The sequence below is a fragment of the Silurus meridionalis genome, chromosome 12 (genome assembly GCF_014805685.1).
Source record: "Silurus meridionalis isolate SWU-2019-XX chromosome 12, ASM1480568v1, whole genome shotgun sequence".
NCBI lineage: Eukaryota > Metazoa > Chordata > Actinopteri > Siluriformes > Siluridae > Silurus > Silurus meridionalis.
Window position 1 is genome coordinate 11459462 of NC_060895.1, and position 20956 is coordinate 11480417.

General features: G+C 37.2%; 2 protein-coding genes across 2 annotated transcripts; both read right to left on the reverse strand.

Annotated features, from left to right (window-relative positions):
* Positions 1-2593: 2593 nt before the first annotated feature.
* On the reverse strand, positions 2594-12145 carry trarg1a (trafficking regulator of GLUT4 (SLC2A4) 1a). The gene is made up of 3 exons (XM_046862220.1): positions 11089-12145; positions 5734-5860; positions 2594-4452 (listed from the first exon to the last, which is right to left on the reverse strand). Exons 1-3 carry the CDS (start codon positions 11470-11472, stop codon positions 4445-4447), a joined length of 519 nt encoding a protein of 172 aa, XP_046718176.1. The 5' UTR covers positions 11473-12145; the 3' UTR covers positions 2594-4444.
* Positions 12146-14485: 2340 nt separating this feature from the next.
* aipl1 (aryl hydrocarbon receptor interacting protein-like 1) lies at positions 14486-18451 on the reverse strand. The gene is made up of 6 exons (XM_046863214.1): positions 18272-18451; positions 17171-17350; positions 16349-16537; positions 15834-16010; positions 15546-15687; positions 14486-15401 (listed from the first exon to the last, which is right to left on the reverse strand). Exons 1-6 carry the CDS (start codon positions 18365-18367, stop codon positions 15133-15135), a joined length of 1053 nt encoding a protein of 350 aa, XP_046719170.1. The 5' UTR covers positions 18368-18451; the 3' UTR covers positions 14486-15132.
* Positions 18452-20956: the final 2505 nt, after the last annotated feature.

The window sequence follows — 20956 nt, forward strand, 5'->3', positions numbered from 1 at the left end:
GTTCACTTGTGTTATCTTTTACTAATATTTAAATTAATTTGATGATCTGAAACATTAAAGAGTGACAAACGTAAAAAAAAATAAAAAATCAGGAAAGGGGCAAACACTTTTTCACACCACTGTATGTGATTCTGCAGACTGAAAGCTGCAGCATCACTCATAGAAGTAGGAATAGTCAGAAAATCATTCTTTATTTCCATCATCAGCATGTTCAGATGTCGATGTGCAGACCGGTTTGTACTGAGTCAGTGTTATGCTCTAAATGTTTAACACAGTCAGAGTCATCAGTCCTGCAACAATGCTCTTTCCATTTACGGTTTTATCTAAAGGTCACAGCAGCATCGCACTGTTTCTGTTTTTTGCTCGATACGCTTTCCTGAAATAAAGAGCCTAAATAAATACAAATATCTGGTGCTTTCATTGCAGAAGGCAGCTCGAAAAGGACATCAAATTGGTGATTGATTTGTTCCCGCTCATAATACTCACAAGGTGAGATGCTGGGAATTCCTCTTCACTCACACTTTACGTACAGTTTAAATGCCACTGGAGTCGTACATGATGTGTCATGTTTTGTGTCGTGTTTTTGGCTCTCTAGTTGCACAGTTTTAAGAGGGGAGTGGATTAGAAGCAGGTGGATTTATCCAGATTATTAATCCTCATACATGCTGTACTGTTTTTGAAGCTGTCTCAGGATGCTACCAGAAATACTCATTCTATTTACTAAAGCTTTCCTTTTCGCTCAAGGCTCTCTGGTCATTCTCTCACGGTCTCTCTAATCAACATGGTGTTTCAGTTTGCAGAACCTCCACTCATATGATGTATTTTTTAATTAGTTTTGGAGGTCATTAGATTCTGACCAAAACCATATCAGCCAGTCTGGTACTAACAATCATTCCCCAATTCAAGACACAAAGATTCATCTTTTTTTTTTTTTTTTTGATGTTTGATATGATCTTTATCTGAAGTTCAGCACTGCTCTGCTGCCATATTATTGGCAGATGTAGATGTGTTGTCTTCTTCTTTCTTCTTCTTTCAGCTGTTCCCATTAGGGGTCGCCACAGTGGATAATTTACATTTACATTTACATTTACATTTGCGGCATTTAGCAGACGCCCTTATCCAGAGCGACGTACAAACGTGCTTTAAATCTCTAGTAGTGAATAAATCTACACTGGTATGCAAGAATACAAACTCAATATAAATATAACTCGAATTCTACAAAGATAGCCACCTGCATGTCTTCCCTCACCACATCCATAAACCTTGGATTACCACTTTTCCTCCTGCCTGGTGGCTCCATCCTCAGCACTTTTTTTCCCTTTCACCCTATGTATCTCATCTGCACATGACCAAAGTATCTTGATTCAGCCACCTTCACCTTCTCTCAAAAATGCCCAAAATATCCAAAACGATTAGATGCAGATGTGTATCGTTTAATAAAGTGGTTGGTGAATTTATACATGCTATATTAAACACAGGTCAATTTTTAACCTATTTACCACCTTCACACCTTATGCACTGTAGTTATTGTTGTGTGTTCAGAATATTAATTGTACAATGTTAGAACAGTTATATATTTTATAGGATTTGAACCCACTCTTCTCACATTCTTACACTTGCATACATTTTGAAATACTCATTGCTGTTTCAATACAATTTTTACATTTTTTTTCTTTCTGCTCAGCTATCTGTCTTATCAGCTATTCAGCTTTGCTAAAAACCTGACCTTTTTCAGATCTTCTAAGTTTTCTAATATGCTCTAGAACCTTAAAATATGTCTTCCCACAAAGGGACAAACAATTAACCCTAAACCATGAACTGGTGTGAACTTCATCTGATTGCTAGTTGAATAATTGTATAATTGTACAATAATCTACACTCATTCACAGACATTTGCTTGGCTTGACTTTTTTAGATACACTTTATTCAGTTTAGAGTGTGTGAAGCTTTCTCTTCCTGATCTATGTAACCCCCATGACAGAAAATGCCTTTTTTTTTCCAAAAAGGTTCCAGCTTTCTTTTAAGAAAGCTAGAACTGCTAAACATTCAAACAGCCATTCAGAAGACTAGATAGGTCTGTAATTTTGTAGTTGTTAAAATCCATACTGTAAAATGAACAGGACATTTAATTAAAAAAATGTATGACTAAATATGCTCTCAAAAAAAAGTAAACATTTGAATGAGTGAAGATATAATTAGATTCGTTTTTGTAAGAAAAGTTGTTAGTTGCTTTTGTAATGTTTTTGAGCCTTGATGCTAGTTCAGTTCACATACCTTGATTTAAATAAATTAACTAAATGTAAACACTCTTATTTTTCTCACTGCATTCCCTTACATTAAGACTTCTCAAAGTAATCAATAAGGACCTTGCACATAAAAGTGCAAAATCAGACTATAGATGTGCTAGATGTTCTGTGCATTATTCATTCCCACAAACAGACTGTGAATAATAGTTGTGCGTGTGTGGTTGTGTTGGCGCAAACCGTTTTCAGAGAAAAGGATAATGCGTGCATTGGCAGGTTTTTTTTTTTTTCCTTTTCCTAAATCTCAGCCATGATGAATATATCTCCAGAGTAAAAAAGCAGACACAATGTAGACCATGCATGTTAACATTTATTCCACCCATGCAGAAGTACACATTAAACCTATGAAATAAAAATCCATAATTCAGTGAACCAAAGGTTCCATAAATATTTAAAGTAGGAAAAAGGAAAGAAATTAAATAATAATCACAGTTTTAGACACATAGCAGCACTTGTGCATCTCATCAATATTGGCACTGCACTTTAATGTACAGTAAGAACCTGATGTATCAAACAGATATTAATATGTGGGCTGTATTTGTTTAAATGTTAAATTTTTAGAGTAAAGCTTAGCAGTTCTACCTCTTATATTCTCACACGTTTCAACACACACACACACACACACTCACACTCTCACGCGTGCACACACACGGTATGGAAAGAAAAGCAGTGGATGAGGTAAAACGGTATACAGAATCCAGTGATATAGCGATTCTGGGTGGTTTTTAGATGCTAACAGTCTCTACCTGTACAAAAAAAACCAAGTCAATATATCAAAGACAAAAAATACAGAAATGTTTTAATCAACTGGAAGAGAATCATGAATCTGGAGTAAAAATCCTGAAAAGGCTCAGGTAATAAAGTGCTTGGAAATCAGTGAATGGGGCAGTAAAATACTTATTTCAGGAAGAACAGAATGAATTAATTTATTAGGAAATAGCCAAATCGGTATGTTTTGAATTATAAATTTATTTTGTTTGTCACTAGGTTAACTGTGCAGAGATGCAGTAAATACTGTAATTTGTGCCTTCTCAACGAAACAACTTAATTTGTAAGACTGCGCTATTTTTTGGTGTGTGTGTGTGAGAGAGAGAATAGCAAACAGATGTACTGTCTGTATACAGCATGCCTAAATATATTTTGGATAAGTATATGGATTATATAGTATACATATACAAGTTAGAAGTCCAAGAGAGCTAGACTGGCATTCTGCACTAGTGGTTTCAGTGATTGTGAAGTTCAGCTCTGAGGGCTTTGGCACAGGGCACGGGAAAGAGGTCCTGCCCTCTTCATGCCTCTAGACGTTTGTCCATGCTTCAGCAGGTAGCTCAGATCAGGAGGGGATTCAAACATGCGTTTCAGTGCCCAGTACTCAGACTGCTTCCAACAGCAAGGCAAAGAAAATCAGTTCATCCGTGCCACGATCAGCCCTGGGGCATGTTGTGTGTGCAATCCACTTTGAATGCCCAGATAGAAACGATAGTCTTTCTACAAGGAGGTGATGATGTTTGGTTTCACACATGCACATGGTCATCTTCATAATATAAATGATTACAAAATTAATATAATAAAACCTAAAAGAAAAACTCCTTCTCCCATTCAAAATCATGTCAGTGTTCTTTTGACCAGGTTACCTGTACGTAAGGTCACATGTCACATGACTCTCCTGTTTCCCTAAAAGTTCATTTTATCTTGTCTTACAAATCTTTACATAAAATATATGCGAAGAGTTATATTGCAAATACATCTGTGCATCTGGATATTTTAGGAGTAATATACGGTTATGACGCAGCTTGCAGCTCAGAGTCCCATTCTTGCTGAAGAGTTCTGCTCTTATCCTTGGCATCGTCTTCAAGCGGTACCTCAGAAGAACAGTGTTTTCGTGTGCAATAAGCACTCACTGTTCATTTCTATAATTTTCTTTCTTTTTTTTTTTTTTCTTTTTTATCAAGCACACATTAACTTGAAGCATGCATGTCATTTCCCTGTAAATAGATCTTAATTTTGCTACACTCCTTTTACATTTTTCACTTTTTATGTTTTGTGTGTCGTTTTATAAGAAATCTCATTTAATTTTTTCTAATTACACAGTAGAGATTTTTTTGCTGTAGTTGTTTTTGTCAGCTGGATGTTCCCATTCTTTAGCTCACTGTGGAAAAAAGCAGAGACACCTTTGAGTTGTCTATCACACAAGGATCCATTCTATCCTGAGCTTCCAAATGCTATAATCAGTAAATGCATTTGATATTATCAAGCGGTGAGTAATAACAAGCCACATTTCTCAGTTACACATAATTCTATATAAAAACGAGTAACGATTGATGATACTGCACATTTACATCAATTAGATTGTAATTAGGAAAGCGCTCTATTGTACTTGAAATGTTGGATTTTAAACACAATTAACTTCTCCTTCAGAGCACAAGAAAAGATAAATAATAAAGACCTGTACCCCTCGATTATTTAGGGAAGGATTTAATTAGCAAATCGTGTACATCCAGCCCAAGAGCTACAACTGCTCTTCACATACAACAGAATAAGAGAATATCAGAATAAGAGATTATATAATTTCAGTGACTCAGTCAGAAGGCTGGTTCCAGAATTTCAGAAGATTTTGTAGGTGGAAACACTTGATTAAAGAGCTCCAAATGTTAAACAATCAACAGCCAACAAAATACCAATATACTGTATATGTGCACATTCTCACTAAAACTGAACAAAAAAAACAGGTGATCGTTTTCCTGTCTTTAAATATCCAGCTTAGGTGAGCATGTGCTAATGAAGCATCAGATTCTTGTTCTTGGCTAGCAGGACTGGAACCTGCTGTTTTAGCCCATCCTTCATAAGATATGCACACTGAGATGCTTTTCTGCTTAAAATGGTTGTAAAGTGCTCATTTGTGGTACCACTTCCTTCCTGACAGACCTGTACTCTGTCCTGCCTTGAAATTCTTCTCTAATCTTTCTCACCACTGAGCCATTTCCGTCCATAGAACTGCTGTTCCCTGGGTGTTTTTTTTTTTAATGGTTTATAGATTTCTTAAGATGTTTGATATGAACATTAACCAAAGCTCTTGACTTGTATCTGCAAGATGTTGTGCATTGTACCTGTGCCCAACTTGGGCATTGTTTAGATACCAGCATGAAGAGGAGGTGTTCACATGTTCCCAAAAAAAGTGTCCAGTAAGCGTATGTGTTAGAACTCCACAAGGGATCATATACTGCCTTGTTCAAATCAGGTCAGAATATAACATCTTTCCAAAATGTATTAATGTTCTGTGGTTTAAAATATACACTTAGTGAAATCTTTGTGAGATATGTTTTTTTCAGTTATTGACTGAAATTCAAAGTATTGATTATTTAAGTCTGGTTTAGACTTTCTATCACAGATAGCATCTTCTGGAAAGACAAACTGCATGTGTGTGTAGTACCTGACACCACAACGTAGACAATAATGGCGACCAGGCCCAAGATGATAGCCACAATGCTGAGTAGCCGGGCCAAGCGACCCAGACGTCTTGCTCCATCGATATCCCCCTGCTGTAGGCTGTTTCTGGACTGAATAAAAAAGACATAAATATTTAGAAGGCTGCACAATCTTGAAAAACAGTGCTTGCTCATTATGTATGATTTGCCTTTACAGTAGCAGTCTAACAATGAGCAGTATTACACTGCTTAAATATGAATTAAGTTAAGAGTATGGAATCAAGACACATGCCAGCTTTATATTCTAGAAAATAAAATAACAAGATGCTTTTGTGTGTCCTGCCACAGCAATCATCAGTGATGAGGAGATTTTCTGGGCTTCCTGATGACTATGTATTCTCATTAACAGGGACCCTATGCCACCACTTCCTATTAGGGCTTCAGTGCACTCTGGGGAAAGCCCCTCTAGACTGCATTAAAGCAATCGATACAGAGCAGCGCAGCCGAAAGAAAAAAAGCCCCTGACAGAGGTACCTCACCCTACAGCACACTTTCCATTCATACCATTACCCCTATACTTCTCTTTGCACACTCAGTGATGTGATAAAAGCTTCTTTCAGAAGATGTAGAAAAACATTAACCAGCATGCTGTCCATGGTGCTGAACACAATATAGCCAAGTGACATTAAATTTTTTTTTTTTACTCTCTCTCTCTCTCTCTCTCTCTCTCTATATATATATATATATATATATATATATATATATATATATATATATATATATATATATATATATATATATATATATATATATATATATATATATATATATATATATATATATATATATATATATGTATATATATATATATATATATATATATATATATATATATATATATATATATATATATATATATATATATATATATATATATATATATATATATATATATATATATATATATATATATAAAAATAAACATGGGCCTTAGATGATCATCTCTCATATCCATTGATGTTTTTAAAGCAATCTTGTCCTAAAAGCAATCATTTCATTTTCAGTATAAGGTTTATTGGTGCTTACATATCACCTGCTCGAAAATAATAGACTAGGTTCTGGTGGTGGGACTTTACCCCTTTTTTCATCAATTTAATGTAACTTGACAATGTGTTGAAATAGGCAGAAAGCATTATCCTTTTTGTTGTAATAATATTTGTTTTTTCGATAATTCAGATTCATAACAGGCTGATAGAATTAACAATCAGCTCGGTAATCAGTAGATATGCCTATAATCCTTTGTTTGTTCTGGCCACCTATTATATTCCATCTCAGCATTGCAGGTGTATTTGCTGAAAGCAGGGGTCACTACAATAGAGGATTGAATTACTATCTATCTGTGAACCTGCTTCTGAGCAGAGTAAGAAACTCCTCCCTCACACACAGCCCTTGAGCAATAAAAAAAAAAGCTCTATTTATAAGAATTAGGGTACTCCTTTGTGTATTTGAATTTAATTTGATGCTGTATATGCTTTGGTATATATACATGCTGCGGTACAGTAGTGCAGTTGAAGGCAACCACAGTAGCAGTGCTTGATCGTTGATTATTCTATTTTTATACTATCCATTGTGTATGCATATGTAGTGAAAATTTTAACCCCCCCTCTCCTACACTACACTGAGCTTCCAATGCCGCAGAGGGGCTCTGACATCTTAGCGGAGGTATGTGTGGCTGGAGCAACAAAGCTTTATTGATTCTCTAGTCCAATCATAGCCAAAAGCCACCTTGGTGCCTTGAATCAATGGGATTTAAGTTCTTGAAAAACTGTGCATAGTAAAATGCCATTTACCTTTCAGGTACTCAACTTTTTCTGACACAGTATCAGGACAATGTGATACTGCCAAGCCAAATCTTCTTAATATCTTCTAGTAATGTAGCCAATTACAAAAACATTATTCTAAATGTGAACATATATTGTGTTCAAAGACCTTGTGCCGCATGATACAGTAAATAAATGTATATTACATGTGTGTTTATATTCTGGGAAACATAATTAACTAAACTAAATAAAAAACAAACAGATAAAAACAAGAGCCAATATTAAACTCTAAGGTGAGATTGAGGAAATGCTCAAATCAAAATTTTCAGATTATGCTGACATGCTAGGATTCCTGCCTTTAGAATTTTCCACCAAGAATATCTAATTTAGGCCACAAACACATCAGGTTAAAATCTGAATATAGATTTGGGTATTTGGAGCATTAAACAGATACAGATACAGAGTGTCAGTGTGTTACATACCCAATATATAAACATTTATGTTAAAGGTTAAACCTTACATTTAAAAGGGCTATTTGTTGTTCCCTGTTGGAAAAACTAAAAAAAAACACTGTCCACATTTACAAACGGTTCTAAGAACGCTAGGACTTTTAACCATATATTTTGTTTCTAAGAGTGTAAAAACCTTTTTTAGGTATTTACCATATTTGGTGTGATTTTATGAGCAGTTAGAAGCTCTGCAGGAATCTCATGATTTTTATGCTTCATCTACAAGGAAGAGGATCAGGATTACCTCCCACAGAGTGATAATGAATATTCTGATTTCAGCAATATTTTTCTTGTGGATTAAAATTATTTTGCTCTACTGCAGAGCAAGCATTTCTGCATGGTATTTGAGGTATGTGACAACACAGTGAGCACTTCCTCTCAGTTCTGCCCAGTGTACTCTGCTGTGGTGAAGCAGAGTACACCACAGAGACTTTATGTACAGTAAGAGTAGTTCTTCCAGTGCTGGCAGAACTACTCTTACTGTACATAAAGCCTCTGTGGTCAGTCCGTGAGCAGGTGTACTAGAGAGACATGATCTCACTGACACTCAGTATCTCTGATGTGATGGTTTACTTTACTAAAATAATTCAAAAGAGCGCAGAAAAACTGTACAAATTGGACAAATTTGTTTGATAGTTTTTGCAATAGTTTTGCTGCTGCTGAATTTGTATTAGTTATTAGTCACTGAACGTTGGAAATGTTTCTGTTATACTGATCAGGTCATTAAAGTAGAAGAATACAACCGAAAGGAAATGTGTACACAAACGAGTGGGCTTTGTTGACACTTTGGCACCCATAACTCACCTACATTTCTGCCTACCATGCAATCCTGTATCTCTGGCACTCCCTTTATGTCAAACCTTGCTCAGGACTCAGTAATGGGATCCTTCCTGCATCCATGAGCTGCAACTTGCAAGTACATATTACTGATCTCAGTAACCAACCGTATTCTCTGCCTTCCAATTCGTCTCAAGAGTCTTTGATAATGCACTAGCCAGAAACACCTTGATAGTGCGCTGTCTCTTTTTCTCTCACACTGTCTGTTAGAGCTAAAAAGATGTGTTAAGAACATCCAATAGCATCTAAAAGGGTGGGAAAGAATTTGCTCTGCCTTCCCCCGACTAATAACTGCAATTTTTTGTCTCTCCTTCTATTGAGTTAAAGGGCTAGCTGTTGATTCTTCAAGAACTCAATCCAATGATGGAGTAGAAATGAATCCAGTGTTCTGAATCTGTTTGTTTCATGGTATTTGGCGGGTAAGGTATGTGTGCAACACAATATTTGATTTTACAAACAATACAGCATCCTTTCAGTACACAGTTTGTTTATCTAATGGAGCTCTGTAAAGCCTTATAATATAGTGTTTTGCTGTCAGGAAGTGGTTCCAAGTAGATTCCTAATTGGAAGTAAAAAAAGAAAAAAAAAATTCCTTAAAGATCCATTTTAAGAGTATATATTATTTCCCCCACACATACACACCTCCCATTGTGTCAGTGAAAAGTGGAGCGGATTCTAACTATGCTCATTTGCAGCAACTAGAGTTACTGCACACACGATACTGCTGAAACAGCAGTTCAAAACAATCTGTCTTTGCATTTCTCTAGAGAGACAGCTCTCCATTTTCCCTGTAGAGACAGAATGAGAAGCACAAGGACAGCACTGATACATTGGCTAATGTCCCAAAGGGAAGGTATGGAGTACACAGGGAAAACTAGAAAAAAATGGTCTTAAGACACACTTTCTAGTTTTCGTAAACTGTAGATCACACTCTCTGTCTCAGCTATAACTTGGGGTACTTTAAAACAGAAAGAGAGGAATAAGGAGAAAGATACAGAAAAGAAAGGAGTTTTCCTTCTCCCCTACATATCCAATTTCCTATATGGAGATATTTAATCTCTGCTCTCCAAGCTTTTCTTTTGAACTAGACTGAGTCAAATGGGCATCCCCATCAATAACTATTTCTGATACACTAACATCAGGGGAAGACTAAAGTTCAGCATCGTTTATGAGAGAGTGGACTCTCTCTCTCTCTCTCTCTCTCTCTCTCTCTCTCTCTCTCTCTCTCTCTTTCTCTCTTTCTTACACACACACACTTTAGGCCAGTGCATAGAACCACACCCAGCACTACTATCCTGCCTCTAACACTGAATGAGAGGCTGTTATGAGTTATGATTCCCTATTGGAGAGTGCAAGAATAAATGATTACAGTGGGAAAGACATTATCTTGGCACATTTTGGATATCTGATATTCTACCTATAAAATTGGCTTATGGTACTGATTTCTATGTTTGAACTTTAACAGATAATTTAGAAAGCAAGGGCCAGGGACAGCTACTAATGGTGTGTTTCAAAATATACAGTATTGGACTTTAGGATTGTGAACTTATTCTTAGTAAGAAACCGAGTTGGAGATCAAATCAAACAAATGTGTCCAAGCTGAAATGCATTAAGATTGTTGTGATAGTCAGTCTGCCGTAGGTTTGGGCAATGAATGCGGGAAACAATTTTGTCTTAGTGCCAAGCCTTGGCTCAGTGTGTAACGTGGATATAAATCACTTTTGGATTGTGTGTTCTTAGCTGTGCAAATTCTCTGGCACAGCAGTATGACCTGAACTGGAGATGTGGAGCCACAAATTAGATGTATTTCAGTGCTGAATTAATATTTGCTGTGCTAAAACATAGTGGGGCTTTAGAGGAAATTTAACACATCATGTTTGGTTTTAAATTGCTCTCTCAGAAAAAAGGTACTGGATTGTACCATTTGGGGAAACTTTTGTTACCTTTAGTGTGCATCTCTTACCTAGCAGTAGTTTAGATTTAAAGCTTTATTCTAAACGGTAATCATGGGCATGTGTTTAATTTATATCAATTTAGTAGTGTTTCCCTGAAAAGAAAAGGCACCGAATCTAATAAAAATGTTGATGTACACGTTTTTCTAGATTATTATTCAATCCCTAACCCTTATTACATTTAATATGACATTCTGAGAGTCGCGCAGAAGTGAGATGGTATTTTTACATCATTTCCTTACCATAACGGAGTATACGAGCGCTACGATGCTGACGGGCCACACGGGACAGAAGCAGGACAAGATGACCAGCAGTAGATAGTCTTTGGGTTTGGGCTGCTCCTGGACAGCGTTGCCGGTGGATGAGGTGCGGCTCAGACTCGGTCTAGGGGAGGACAGGGGTGCCGAGGCGAGCTGCACCACCGAGCCTGATCTCTGTGGTCCACCGTGGCCATTCTTCTCGCCCTCGCCTCCTTTCTCTACATCCACTGTGAGGGTCCCAGTGGCGGACATGCTGAGCCCGTTTCCTGCCCCGCCGTCAAACAGCAGCTTCTCCGTTTCTTGCTGAACCCTGGCGCTCTCAGCCAGACCAGACTTCTCAAACTCACTGTCGGTGTTTATAGCCATGCTACAGTTCACCTCAAAAATCAGTTCACACCGAGCACAACAAAAAAAAAACTTCCCTCTCGCTTACGACTGGAGTAAAAACGAAGTAATGCTGCAGCACTAAACTTCCATCATTTGCACTTCACTTACGCGCTTGGCTCCAATAAAAACCGATCCTACTGATAAATATCACACTCAGCATCCACGAGACGCTCGAACGATATCACATCCGGAGACCTGGAAGCTGTCAGTGTGCTCCCTTTCACATCTGCTCATGTCCTCTCCCTTCACAGCAGACACTTCAGATCAGTTCTTCCATCCAGTCCGCCCTTTTCAAACAAGCAATCAGAACAAAACGATACAGGACCAGAAAAACACAGGAGATGAGTAGAAAAGATCATTCACCAAAGCGCACCATCATCACATTTCTTCATTGGATCAAGATTCGAGGGTGTTTGAGAAAACTGAAGAATATACTATTCGAGAGAGAGAGAGAGAGAGAGAGAGAGAGAGAGAGAGAGAGAATGAATGTCGCGCCAGGCTTTTGGCTTTGTTAATGTTTAAAGCTGCTGATGAGAACTGCTCGAGATTCACTTCACTGCACTCTACTCACTACTGCACTGTGCACTGGTCCTCCCATCAGCCCCCAGCTCCCCATGGGCAGAGGCGCAGAGAGGCACTCCCTATCACTCACACCATTCTCTACATTTTAGTCCCAACAGTAAGAGGTATGAGGCAGTCTCAAATCATTTTCTTTTCAAAAAGCTTCACATTGTAAGATTAGTATTAATCAGATTTTTTTGCAAACAACTCAAAGTCGTGATAAGAATCAATAATCCCCCCAACAACGCATGAGAATAAACGTATTTCTTAGAGTAAGACATTGAATGGTTGTAACTGCTGTTTAATTATACATGTGCCTCTTCTGTAAATGCTTTACAATGCGTTCATGCAAATCTTTGTATTTGTAGAGCGTGATGTAGTGTTTTTTTTTAAATATGTATAATGCCAAATGCAGTAATGCACTGTGTGTGTGTGTGTGTGTGTGTGTGTGTGTGTGTGTGTGTGTGTGTGTGTGTGTGTGTGAGATGCACTGGATAAAGGAGTGGAAGATGCTTTTTTGAAAATAAAAGATTTGGGAGAACGTGTGAAACACCATGCAGGCAGTAACCTGAGCTTTAGATCAAACCCAGTACTTAAAAGCTATGAGGTAAATATTGTATGTACAGTATATAAATTGTTCAGAACTGTGTGGGTAGGTACCCGTTGTGGCAGTGGTGTCTCATGACAACAGCTTAACAGCAGTGATGCAAAAGAAGATGGGAATGTCAAAAGTACTGCACAGCTTTGCAAATATTTTTTAAAAATTGGCTTTTTGTGACTGCACACTGTAACCATGATGGATCCCCAAAAGCTAGTTAAGTTGTGGTCTGCCTATTGCACAAAGCCTAGCTATTTTGGATGACAGTCTTATAGTTTATGTTCTATTTGTTTTGGTAGCTTATACAATGTGTTTATTTGGCATATATGTGGTTCTTCCACAAACTGTTACCACAAAGTTGGAGGCAGACATTTTTATAGGATGTATTTGGATTCAGTAGCATTAAATGTCCTGTCACTTGAACTAGGAGACCCAAAACTGTTCCAGCCTGGCAATGCCCTTGTTCACAAAGCCAGCTCCTTGAAAATATGGTTTACATTGGTTGGAGTGGAAAATATTGAGTGGTCTGATATAGAGCTCTGGCCTATTTATTGAGCACCTTTGGGATGAATTTGAACACAACCTCCACCCCAGGCCTACTAACCATATATGACTTCACTAAAACCCCTGTGACTAAATGAGCATAAATCTTCACAATTTTCAAAATCTAGTGAGAAAAGTTCCCAGAAAAGTGGAGGTTATTATAACAGCAAATGGAGACTAAATATGAAAAATATGCACATAGGAAGTCTATGGTTAAGTGTACACAATTATATTTTTTTGTTCATGTAGCATAGATGCACAGACACTATAATACTTGTGTTGTGTTGTGTATAGTTTATTGTCAGACTGATTTCATTGTCTGTCTGCTTCTGTCCTGGAAAACTGCATTTATTCCCTACCTCACAATACATTTGCAAGGAGAAAGAATGACAATTAAGTTTGACTTTGAGATATCATGGCTGAGTGTGTGTAAGAGAGAGTTATGCTGACAAATGGATTTTTTTTTTAATTTAGGAAGCACCATGGAAAAGCAACTGACACATCATTGTTGGGGATGATCACTCTTTCAAGGCAGTGAGTGTACTAAATAGGATTCATTGAACCATGCTGCTTAAAATGCAAAAATGCGGCACACACACACACACACACACACACACATATATATATATATATATATATATATATATATATATATATATATATATATATATATATATATATACAGTACAGACCAAAAGTTTGGACACACCTTCTCATTCGAAAAGTTTTCTTTATTTTCATGACTATGAAAATTGTAGATTCACACTGAAGGCATCAAAACTATGAATTAACACGTGGAATTATATATGGAATTATATACATAACAAAAAAGTGTGAAACAACTGAAAAATGTCATATTCTAGGTTCTTCAAAGTAGCCACCTTTTGCTTTGATTACTGCTTTGCACACTCTTGGCATTCTCTTGATGAGCTTCAAGAGGTAGTCACCTGAAATGGTCTTCCAACAGTCTTGAAGGAGTTCCCGAGAGATGCTTGGCACTTGTTGGCCCTTTGCCTTCACTCTGCGGTCCAGCTCACCCCTAAACCATCTCGATTGGGTTCAGGTCCGGTGACTGTGGAGGCCAGGTCATCTGGCGCAGCACCCCATCACTCTCCTTCTTGGTCAAATAGCCCTTGATGCCTTCAGTGTGACTCTACAATTTTCATAGTCATGAAAATAAAAAAAACTCTTTGAATGAGAAGGTGTGTCCAAACTTTTGGTCTGTACTGTATATATATATATATATATATATATATATATATATATATATATATATATATATATATATATAAACCACAGATCTTTGTATAATTCATTGCATACTCAAAATGACTCTAGTATTTGATCAAATAGCAGATAGCATTTTAATAGTAAGCATTGTGTCCACTTCATCCCTAATAGATCAAATCCATTAAAAGGGATAAAATGGAGCAAATGGCTGTCAGACTAAGTCTAAGTGTCTTCATCACTGACAGTCATTACTTGTGGTCTTGTTTGTGCCACAGTTGAGGTCACCTGGGATACATTTTCTTGTCATGCTGTTCTTTATTCAGGAGTAACTTTCTATTCATTCTCTGGAGTTTCACCCCCAATAGTTTCTTGCTCTGGGGATTCATTCTCTAAATGTTCCTGCTTTGGAGGTTCATTGCCTAGAGTACCATTCTCTGGGGCCTCATTCTTTAAAGTTTCTTGCTCTAAATTTGTATTCTTTAGTATTTCATTCTGCACTGGAGTTGCTACTACTGGATTTTTGTTCTTTGCAATTTCTTGCTCTAGAGATTCCTTCTCCAGAGTTTCCTGCTCTATTGTTTTTCCAACTGGATCATTTTCCTCTGGAACATTCTGCTTTACAGTTTCTTCATTCAAAGTATTTTTTAACAATTTATCTTTCTCTGGAGTTTCCTTCAATGCTGTTTCTTGGTCTGTAGGTGCTTGTTCTACTGTTTCTTGGATTGTATTCCCCAGTGCCTGTATTTGTTCTGTAATAGTTTTCCTGTCGTGGTAGATGTGAACATGCCCTTGTATTTTTCTCTGTCTTCTTCTCTCTTCTCTTCCATTCGCATGTTGAGAACAGCTAGCTCTTTCTTTACCAACTTCTTCATACTTGGGTCAAGATCCAGCACCCTCTGAAAGTCAGCCCTGGCTTCAGCCTCGTTCCACACCTCTATGTGTGCTTTTCCCCGCAGGTAGAAAGCTTTCATGACCCCTATGCAACACAAAACAATTTGTAATAATGCTTAATGAATTATTGCTTTATAGTATCAGTAGTATTCATGATTACACAGTAACTACATTGATTACAGTGACCAGAAATAAGTTCAAAGTTATGAAAACTATATTGGACAGTCACCAGGATGCTGGTTGATGATGTCACTGGTGTGCTCAATGACCTCGTAAAACTCCTGCATGCGCAGCAGACACTGGCAGTAGTTGAGTGTGAGAGTGTTGGCCACCTTTTCGAGCTTTAGCCATGGGGCCTCCCAGGCCTTCTCCTAAAAGAAAATACACAAAAAAACACATAATAAACTATGAGATGTGACTGTTTGTTGTGTATATATACACACACACACACACACACACACACACACACACACTCTTATCCACCAGCTAGTGATCAAGCATCCATAAACTCTCTCACCTTTGACTGAACATTTTTGATGCAAATGATTGCCTCCTTGTACTTGTTTGTGGCCTCCTCAAAGCGACCCTGTTTATACAACTTGTTCCCATGGCCATGAAGCACAGGAACAGCCTTTAGTCTCTCCTCATCATTCATCGCCCATGACTCCCTGTGATACTCGTTTGGCTGCTGAACCTAAACAAAACAATTTACAAAAACATTCAATAATGAATATAGTGTATTAATGATATACTGTCTATAGTGTTATAGTGAGAGCCATAAAAATCTACAATGATGCTCTTGAGAATCGTATACTGAAAATAAATCTAGAGCTCAACCTAGTGGCCATTCATGAGAAGTAGTTTTGTGCACCACTCAAGTTCCTCTTGCATTTCTCAGACTGCTAATAAATTACAAAACATGAATCTGTTACACAATCGATTTGTGAAACACCATGACTTGCTTAATAGTTAAATGAAAGTATCACTTTCTGTATGTGTGAGTGTCAGTAAAGTAAGAGAGATGAAAATGACCTTTAATAGTTCAAGCACAAAGATGAGAGGCTGTGGTTCTTTGTGCAGCTCATCCAGATCTTCATAACCCAGCGTGTGAAATGCAAACATGTTAGCCATGCCACACGTGTGGATGTGCCAGTCCACTGGATCTTTTCCCTCCGCAATACGGCGAAGACTTTTTGCCACCATCGGGTAAAGACCAGTGTGCTGTTTAGGAACAGACAAACCAGAGAACATTTTATATGTATATATATATATATATATATATATATATATATATATATATATATATATATATATATATATATATAAATACAAATCTGATAGTGATTTTTGTACACTACTGCTAGGATATTCTACTGCACCTGAAAATAAATAATGTAAAAATCTGTATCAAGAACAGCTTTCCTTTTAAGTATGATGTTGTGAGAAGAGGTCATTTGTGTAGTGCTCAGTGTTTATACATTGCAGTACATGGTAGCTAGGCACTTTCATTTTAATCCTTCTTTAGGCTCTTGAGCTGTACACACCAGGCTTCTGTTTCTCTTACACTACTAATGCACTCAGAGCTTATGGGAGTTATTTTGCCCTCTATCACACCATAAAGTTTACTGACCAAAATATCATCTGTCTGAATTTAATTTAATATAAAAACTCTGCACCATGATAAAAGACAAATGCTGAGCTTGTACATAAATTACATGACAATGCGCTTTTTTAACAAAGCTTGTTTGGCACTGTTCCCTTTCACTGTGGTTGACATTTTGTATGGAAATACTTACATACTAATGTTTTTTTTTTTTTTCTTTGATTTTGACATAACTGAAATATGGTACTCACGATTATGTCACACCAGAACTCTGCAACTTCTCCTATGCGCATGGACTTGAGAAGAGTCTCCCACACGTCCAGCTTGAACATGTTCCCAATCACCACTTCCATTGGCACCCCAACCTTCTTACTGTCATCCAGCACAGTGCGATCATCATTGCACAACATGGTTCGAAAATGGAAAGTCACCTGTAAAAATGAGCCAGAATGAATAGCCAACAGAATTCAGAAAGAGCATTGAAAATCGCAAGCCAGATACTGGATGTCTATAAATTGTCTGCTGGAATAGTGTAAAACCAAGCCACCACAGGAGCACTATAGTGCTAACAGGTTTGTATTTACGGAGCTCAAATGTACAGTATGTATAATCAAAGCCTCAAAGGTCTTGATTATTAGCTCTTTAGTTGAATCAGGTCTTTTCAGTCAGGGAAATTGGCAAACTCTGCAATCACGTCCCCCCTGTGGTCCAGCTTCTCACAACTCTAGTATACCTTGTATTTTACTGCAAAAAAAAAAAGCATAACTATTAAATGAGCATTTTACATTGATCTGGTGGCTTAAACTTCTAAACTGGCGAGGAGACTATCCAGGAAACACTGGGTATGAGCTTGAAATAACCCCTAGGTGAGATATTGCAGGAAACTATACACATATGGGCAATATATTATAACCAGTAAAACTGCTAGTATGTTTTTAAAAAGTGAGAGGAAACCAGAAAACCCAAAGGAAATCTACATAGGTAGTAACTTCTCCAGGATAGAACTGGAGACCATTGAACTGTCAGGCAGAGTTTTTCCAGTGCATCAGCATCCCGCCCACCACTTCACAACTAGTACAGAGGACAATACATTCCTTAGGTTTAGAATAATTCTTTGTTTACTTACTTTTCTCATTTACATGACATAAAATGTGACACGATCAGTTCTGTTACAAATAAAGCTCTATAATAATTATTACATTCTAAAAACCTGTGTCTTGTTCTTATTCTAAAATTAGTACCAAATGGTAAATATTTGTAACCTAGTTGAAAAAAAAGCAGTATGTCAGAGGTTTGTGTGACAATTTCATGAATGTATTTGTAGAATTAGTAATTCACACACACAGTCCTACCTTAGATCCTGTGATGAATTTGGGAATCTCGCTGGATCCTCCATACAAGATAGTTTTTTTTATTCCCTCCACACCAAGCAGCAGGCTGTCCACCATATTGTCTATATGTAAGGACAATTGTGTCCAGAGGAGTATGTTTGCACTGAATAGATGAGTATTAAAGTCTGAAGTGTTGCTTGTGGATTAAAGGACAGGGATAACAGGATTAAGCCTGACAGCTCCACCTGCCATCCAGAGAAGGGCTTTTCTCAGCACTTTTCACCTGTGATCATGTCTCACCAGAAAAGTCTGGAAAATGCTGGAAGACAGAGAATGTTTGTCCCTCTGTATCAGCCTCCATGGTGGTCTACACTAACAGCAGAGGCCCATGGACTCAATGCCCTTGGTGTACACATGTGGCTGACAGCTGGAAAGTGTGCTCACAGCGCACCAGCTGAAAAATGGTCCAAACATGCCGTCTACGATTACAGAGATGGGCTTTACTTATTCGCTCAGCACAGCTAGCCGTATTACTTATATGTTGCATTAGTTAGCCACTTCACTTTAAGTTGGACTATGATGATTGTAAGGTTTGAACATTAAAATCACAGCTGTATGGGGAGGGTCCTAAAAAGGGAACTTTCTTTAAAAGGAAGCATGCATTGCTTACAAAGACAAAGTGTGCTTACATTCCTCCAATCATGTGGCCATTGCTATTGCACAACACTTTGAAACGAGAACTCGGACCTAAGCCAATCAGAATAGACTTGCAGCATGGTTTATCTGCCCTCTAGTGACAGCAATGTGATTACTTCCATGTGCACTGTGCTCTGCAAATAGGAACTCTTTCATGTGCACTAAACTGTGTGAACATCTGGGATTTTCCAACTTTCTGGTGTTGCCCAGAAGAAGCTGAATTTCCTTGTGAGTCGGGTTCCTCTCAAGGTTTATATTTATGCTACCTCTTGGACTTGTTTCTTTAAATCTATCACCTCTGGCTTACTTAAAAAAAAAAATAATACTGTAAAACTACAATGTTTATTACTAAAAATGCAAACAAAGAAAAAGAGAGAAGGAAAAAAAAGAACTGAAAATGCACATGCACAGGGACTACATTTGTACAGAAAACTTAGTTTTAGTAGAGGTGGTAGAAACACTTTCTGATTCTGCATCTTAATTGACAATTAGGTTTTATTTTCCAAACTATTTAAGGTAGTAGATATGGACATTAATATTTATTTCTAATGTTTCTTGTTTTTTCTTTCCTTTCGATTTTCGATTTTTATTTTTTTATTTTCTTTTCTTTTCTTTTCTTTTCTTTTCTTTTCTTTTCTTTTCTTTGCTTTCCTTTCCTTCAGCTATAAGATGAATTTCAGCAGTCATACATATAATAACGAAGTTATTGGTCTCCCTAATTCTCGAAAGACTTTAAGGTATATTTTTCATCATCTCAGTGTTGCCATGGGTACCGGATATAGTAAGTCTATGGAAAACAGCATATTTGACAAAAGGGTTGATATGCCTAATGAATTTAAAACATCTTTAATAACTGGATTAATGCATTACTTTATTTGTAGACTGAAGAGTTACATATGGTTTAATTTAATTCCCTGGAGTAGTATATAAAAGAGCATATAATCAGTAATGCTGTTTATTCATCAGTCATTGTATTACTCTGTAAATGTCAAATCATTATGCCTAGAGAGATTTAGGCAAGGCTTATGTGACCTGGAGCAGTGGAGCTGTTTTATGTAGTATAACTGTAGCAGGACTGTACACTGTGCTGCAAGGCTGGTTTGAATCTCCACCTGTCTCATTCATATAAGGATTTTACCATTTCTGTACGTCAACTCTGGTGTCTGATTGAGTCACTGTGACTGAGTCAGTCCTTTTGCGCACAAAGATGCATGTGTATGGGTGCGTGTTCGTATTAGTGAGGTGTGTTTTCAAAGAACACAATGTGCATCTTTATAATGACACCATGGAAAGATGATTAATAATTATGTATCATGATCTGTTTTTGTAATGTGATATTATATGTTCTCTACCAGGCTCAAGTACAATAAAGCTTTCTCATTCATAAAATGATGAGGCTAAAACCCTGGAACAGGTGCTGTATAGACTTGGTGTGGAAACCAAGCCATGGTTACTGCTTTATCACTAGAAACCGTATTGTGTATGTGAGAAAGAGAAAACTGCCAGTGTCCCCTAGTTTCACTCTGCACAGCAGTGGTTCTCACAGTGGGGACATTCAAGAGTCTGTGACTTTTTGACTGTGGTCCATTATTTTTTTTTATTTATTTAGTATATAGAGCAGTGGAATTAACAACCCAGCATTATACTGAATAATGAGTTCTTATAGTTATTATCCTTTGTGGAGGCTCTCTTTAACAGAATAGGTTTTATTCAAACTTGAGATACTCAAACATTATAGACAATATTAGTAAATTGTTCAGAAATATAAAAAATCTCTAACATTTTATTAAATACAATATATATTATTGAATATATTACTATAACAGTGTTCATGGATAAATCTAAGTGATTGTGTGATGGATGTATTTTTTTTAATTATTTTTTTAATGTAACAGTTATATGGATTCCCAACTACACATGGGAACACCTGGTGTAAGAAAGTTGGGACTGGTCAAACACTTCTCCGCCACTGGGAGCTAGCCTTTTCACACTTTCGCCTGTGTGCATTCA

What these genes read in the sequence shown, in the direction of transcription:
- trarg1a (XM_046862220.1), bottom strand. Translation starts at nt 11,472, where the DNA reads ATGGCTATAAACACCGACAGTGAGTTTGAGAAGTCTGGTCTGGCTGAG. An exon ending in CGCTCGTATACTCCGTTATG is followed by an intron (nt 5,861 to 11,088) that starts GTAAGGAAATGA and finishes TTTTTTATTCAG; the next exon opens with TCCAGAAACAGCCTACAGCA.
- aipl1 (XM_046863214.1), bottom strand. Translation starts at nt 18,367, where the DNA reads ATGGTGGACAGCCTGCTGCTTGGTGTGGAGGGAATAAAAAAAACTATC. An exon ending in AATTCATCACAGGATCTAAG is followed by an intron (nt 17,351 to 18,271) that starts GTAGGACTGTGT and finishes TCATTTTTACAG; the next exon opens with GTGACTTTCCATTTTCGAAC. An exon ending in TCAAAAATGTTCAGTCAAAG is followed by an intron (nt 15,688 to 15,833) that starts GTGAGAGAGTTT and finishes ATTTTCTTTTAG; the next exon opens with GAGAAGGCCTGGGAGGCCCC.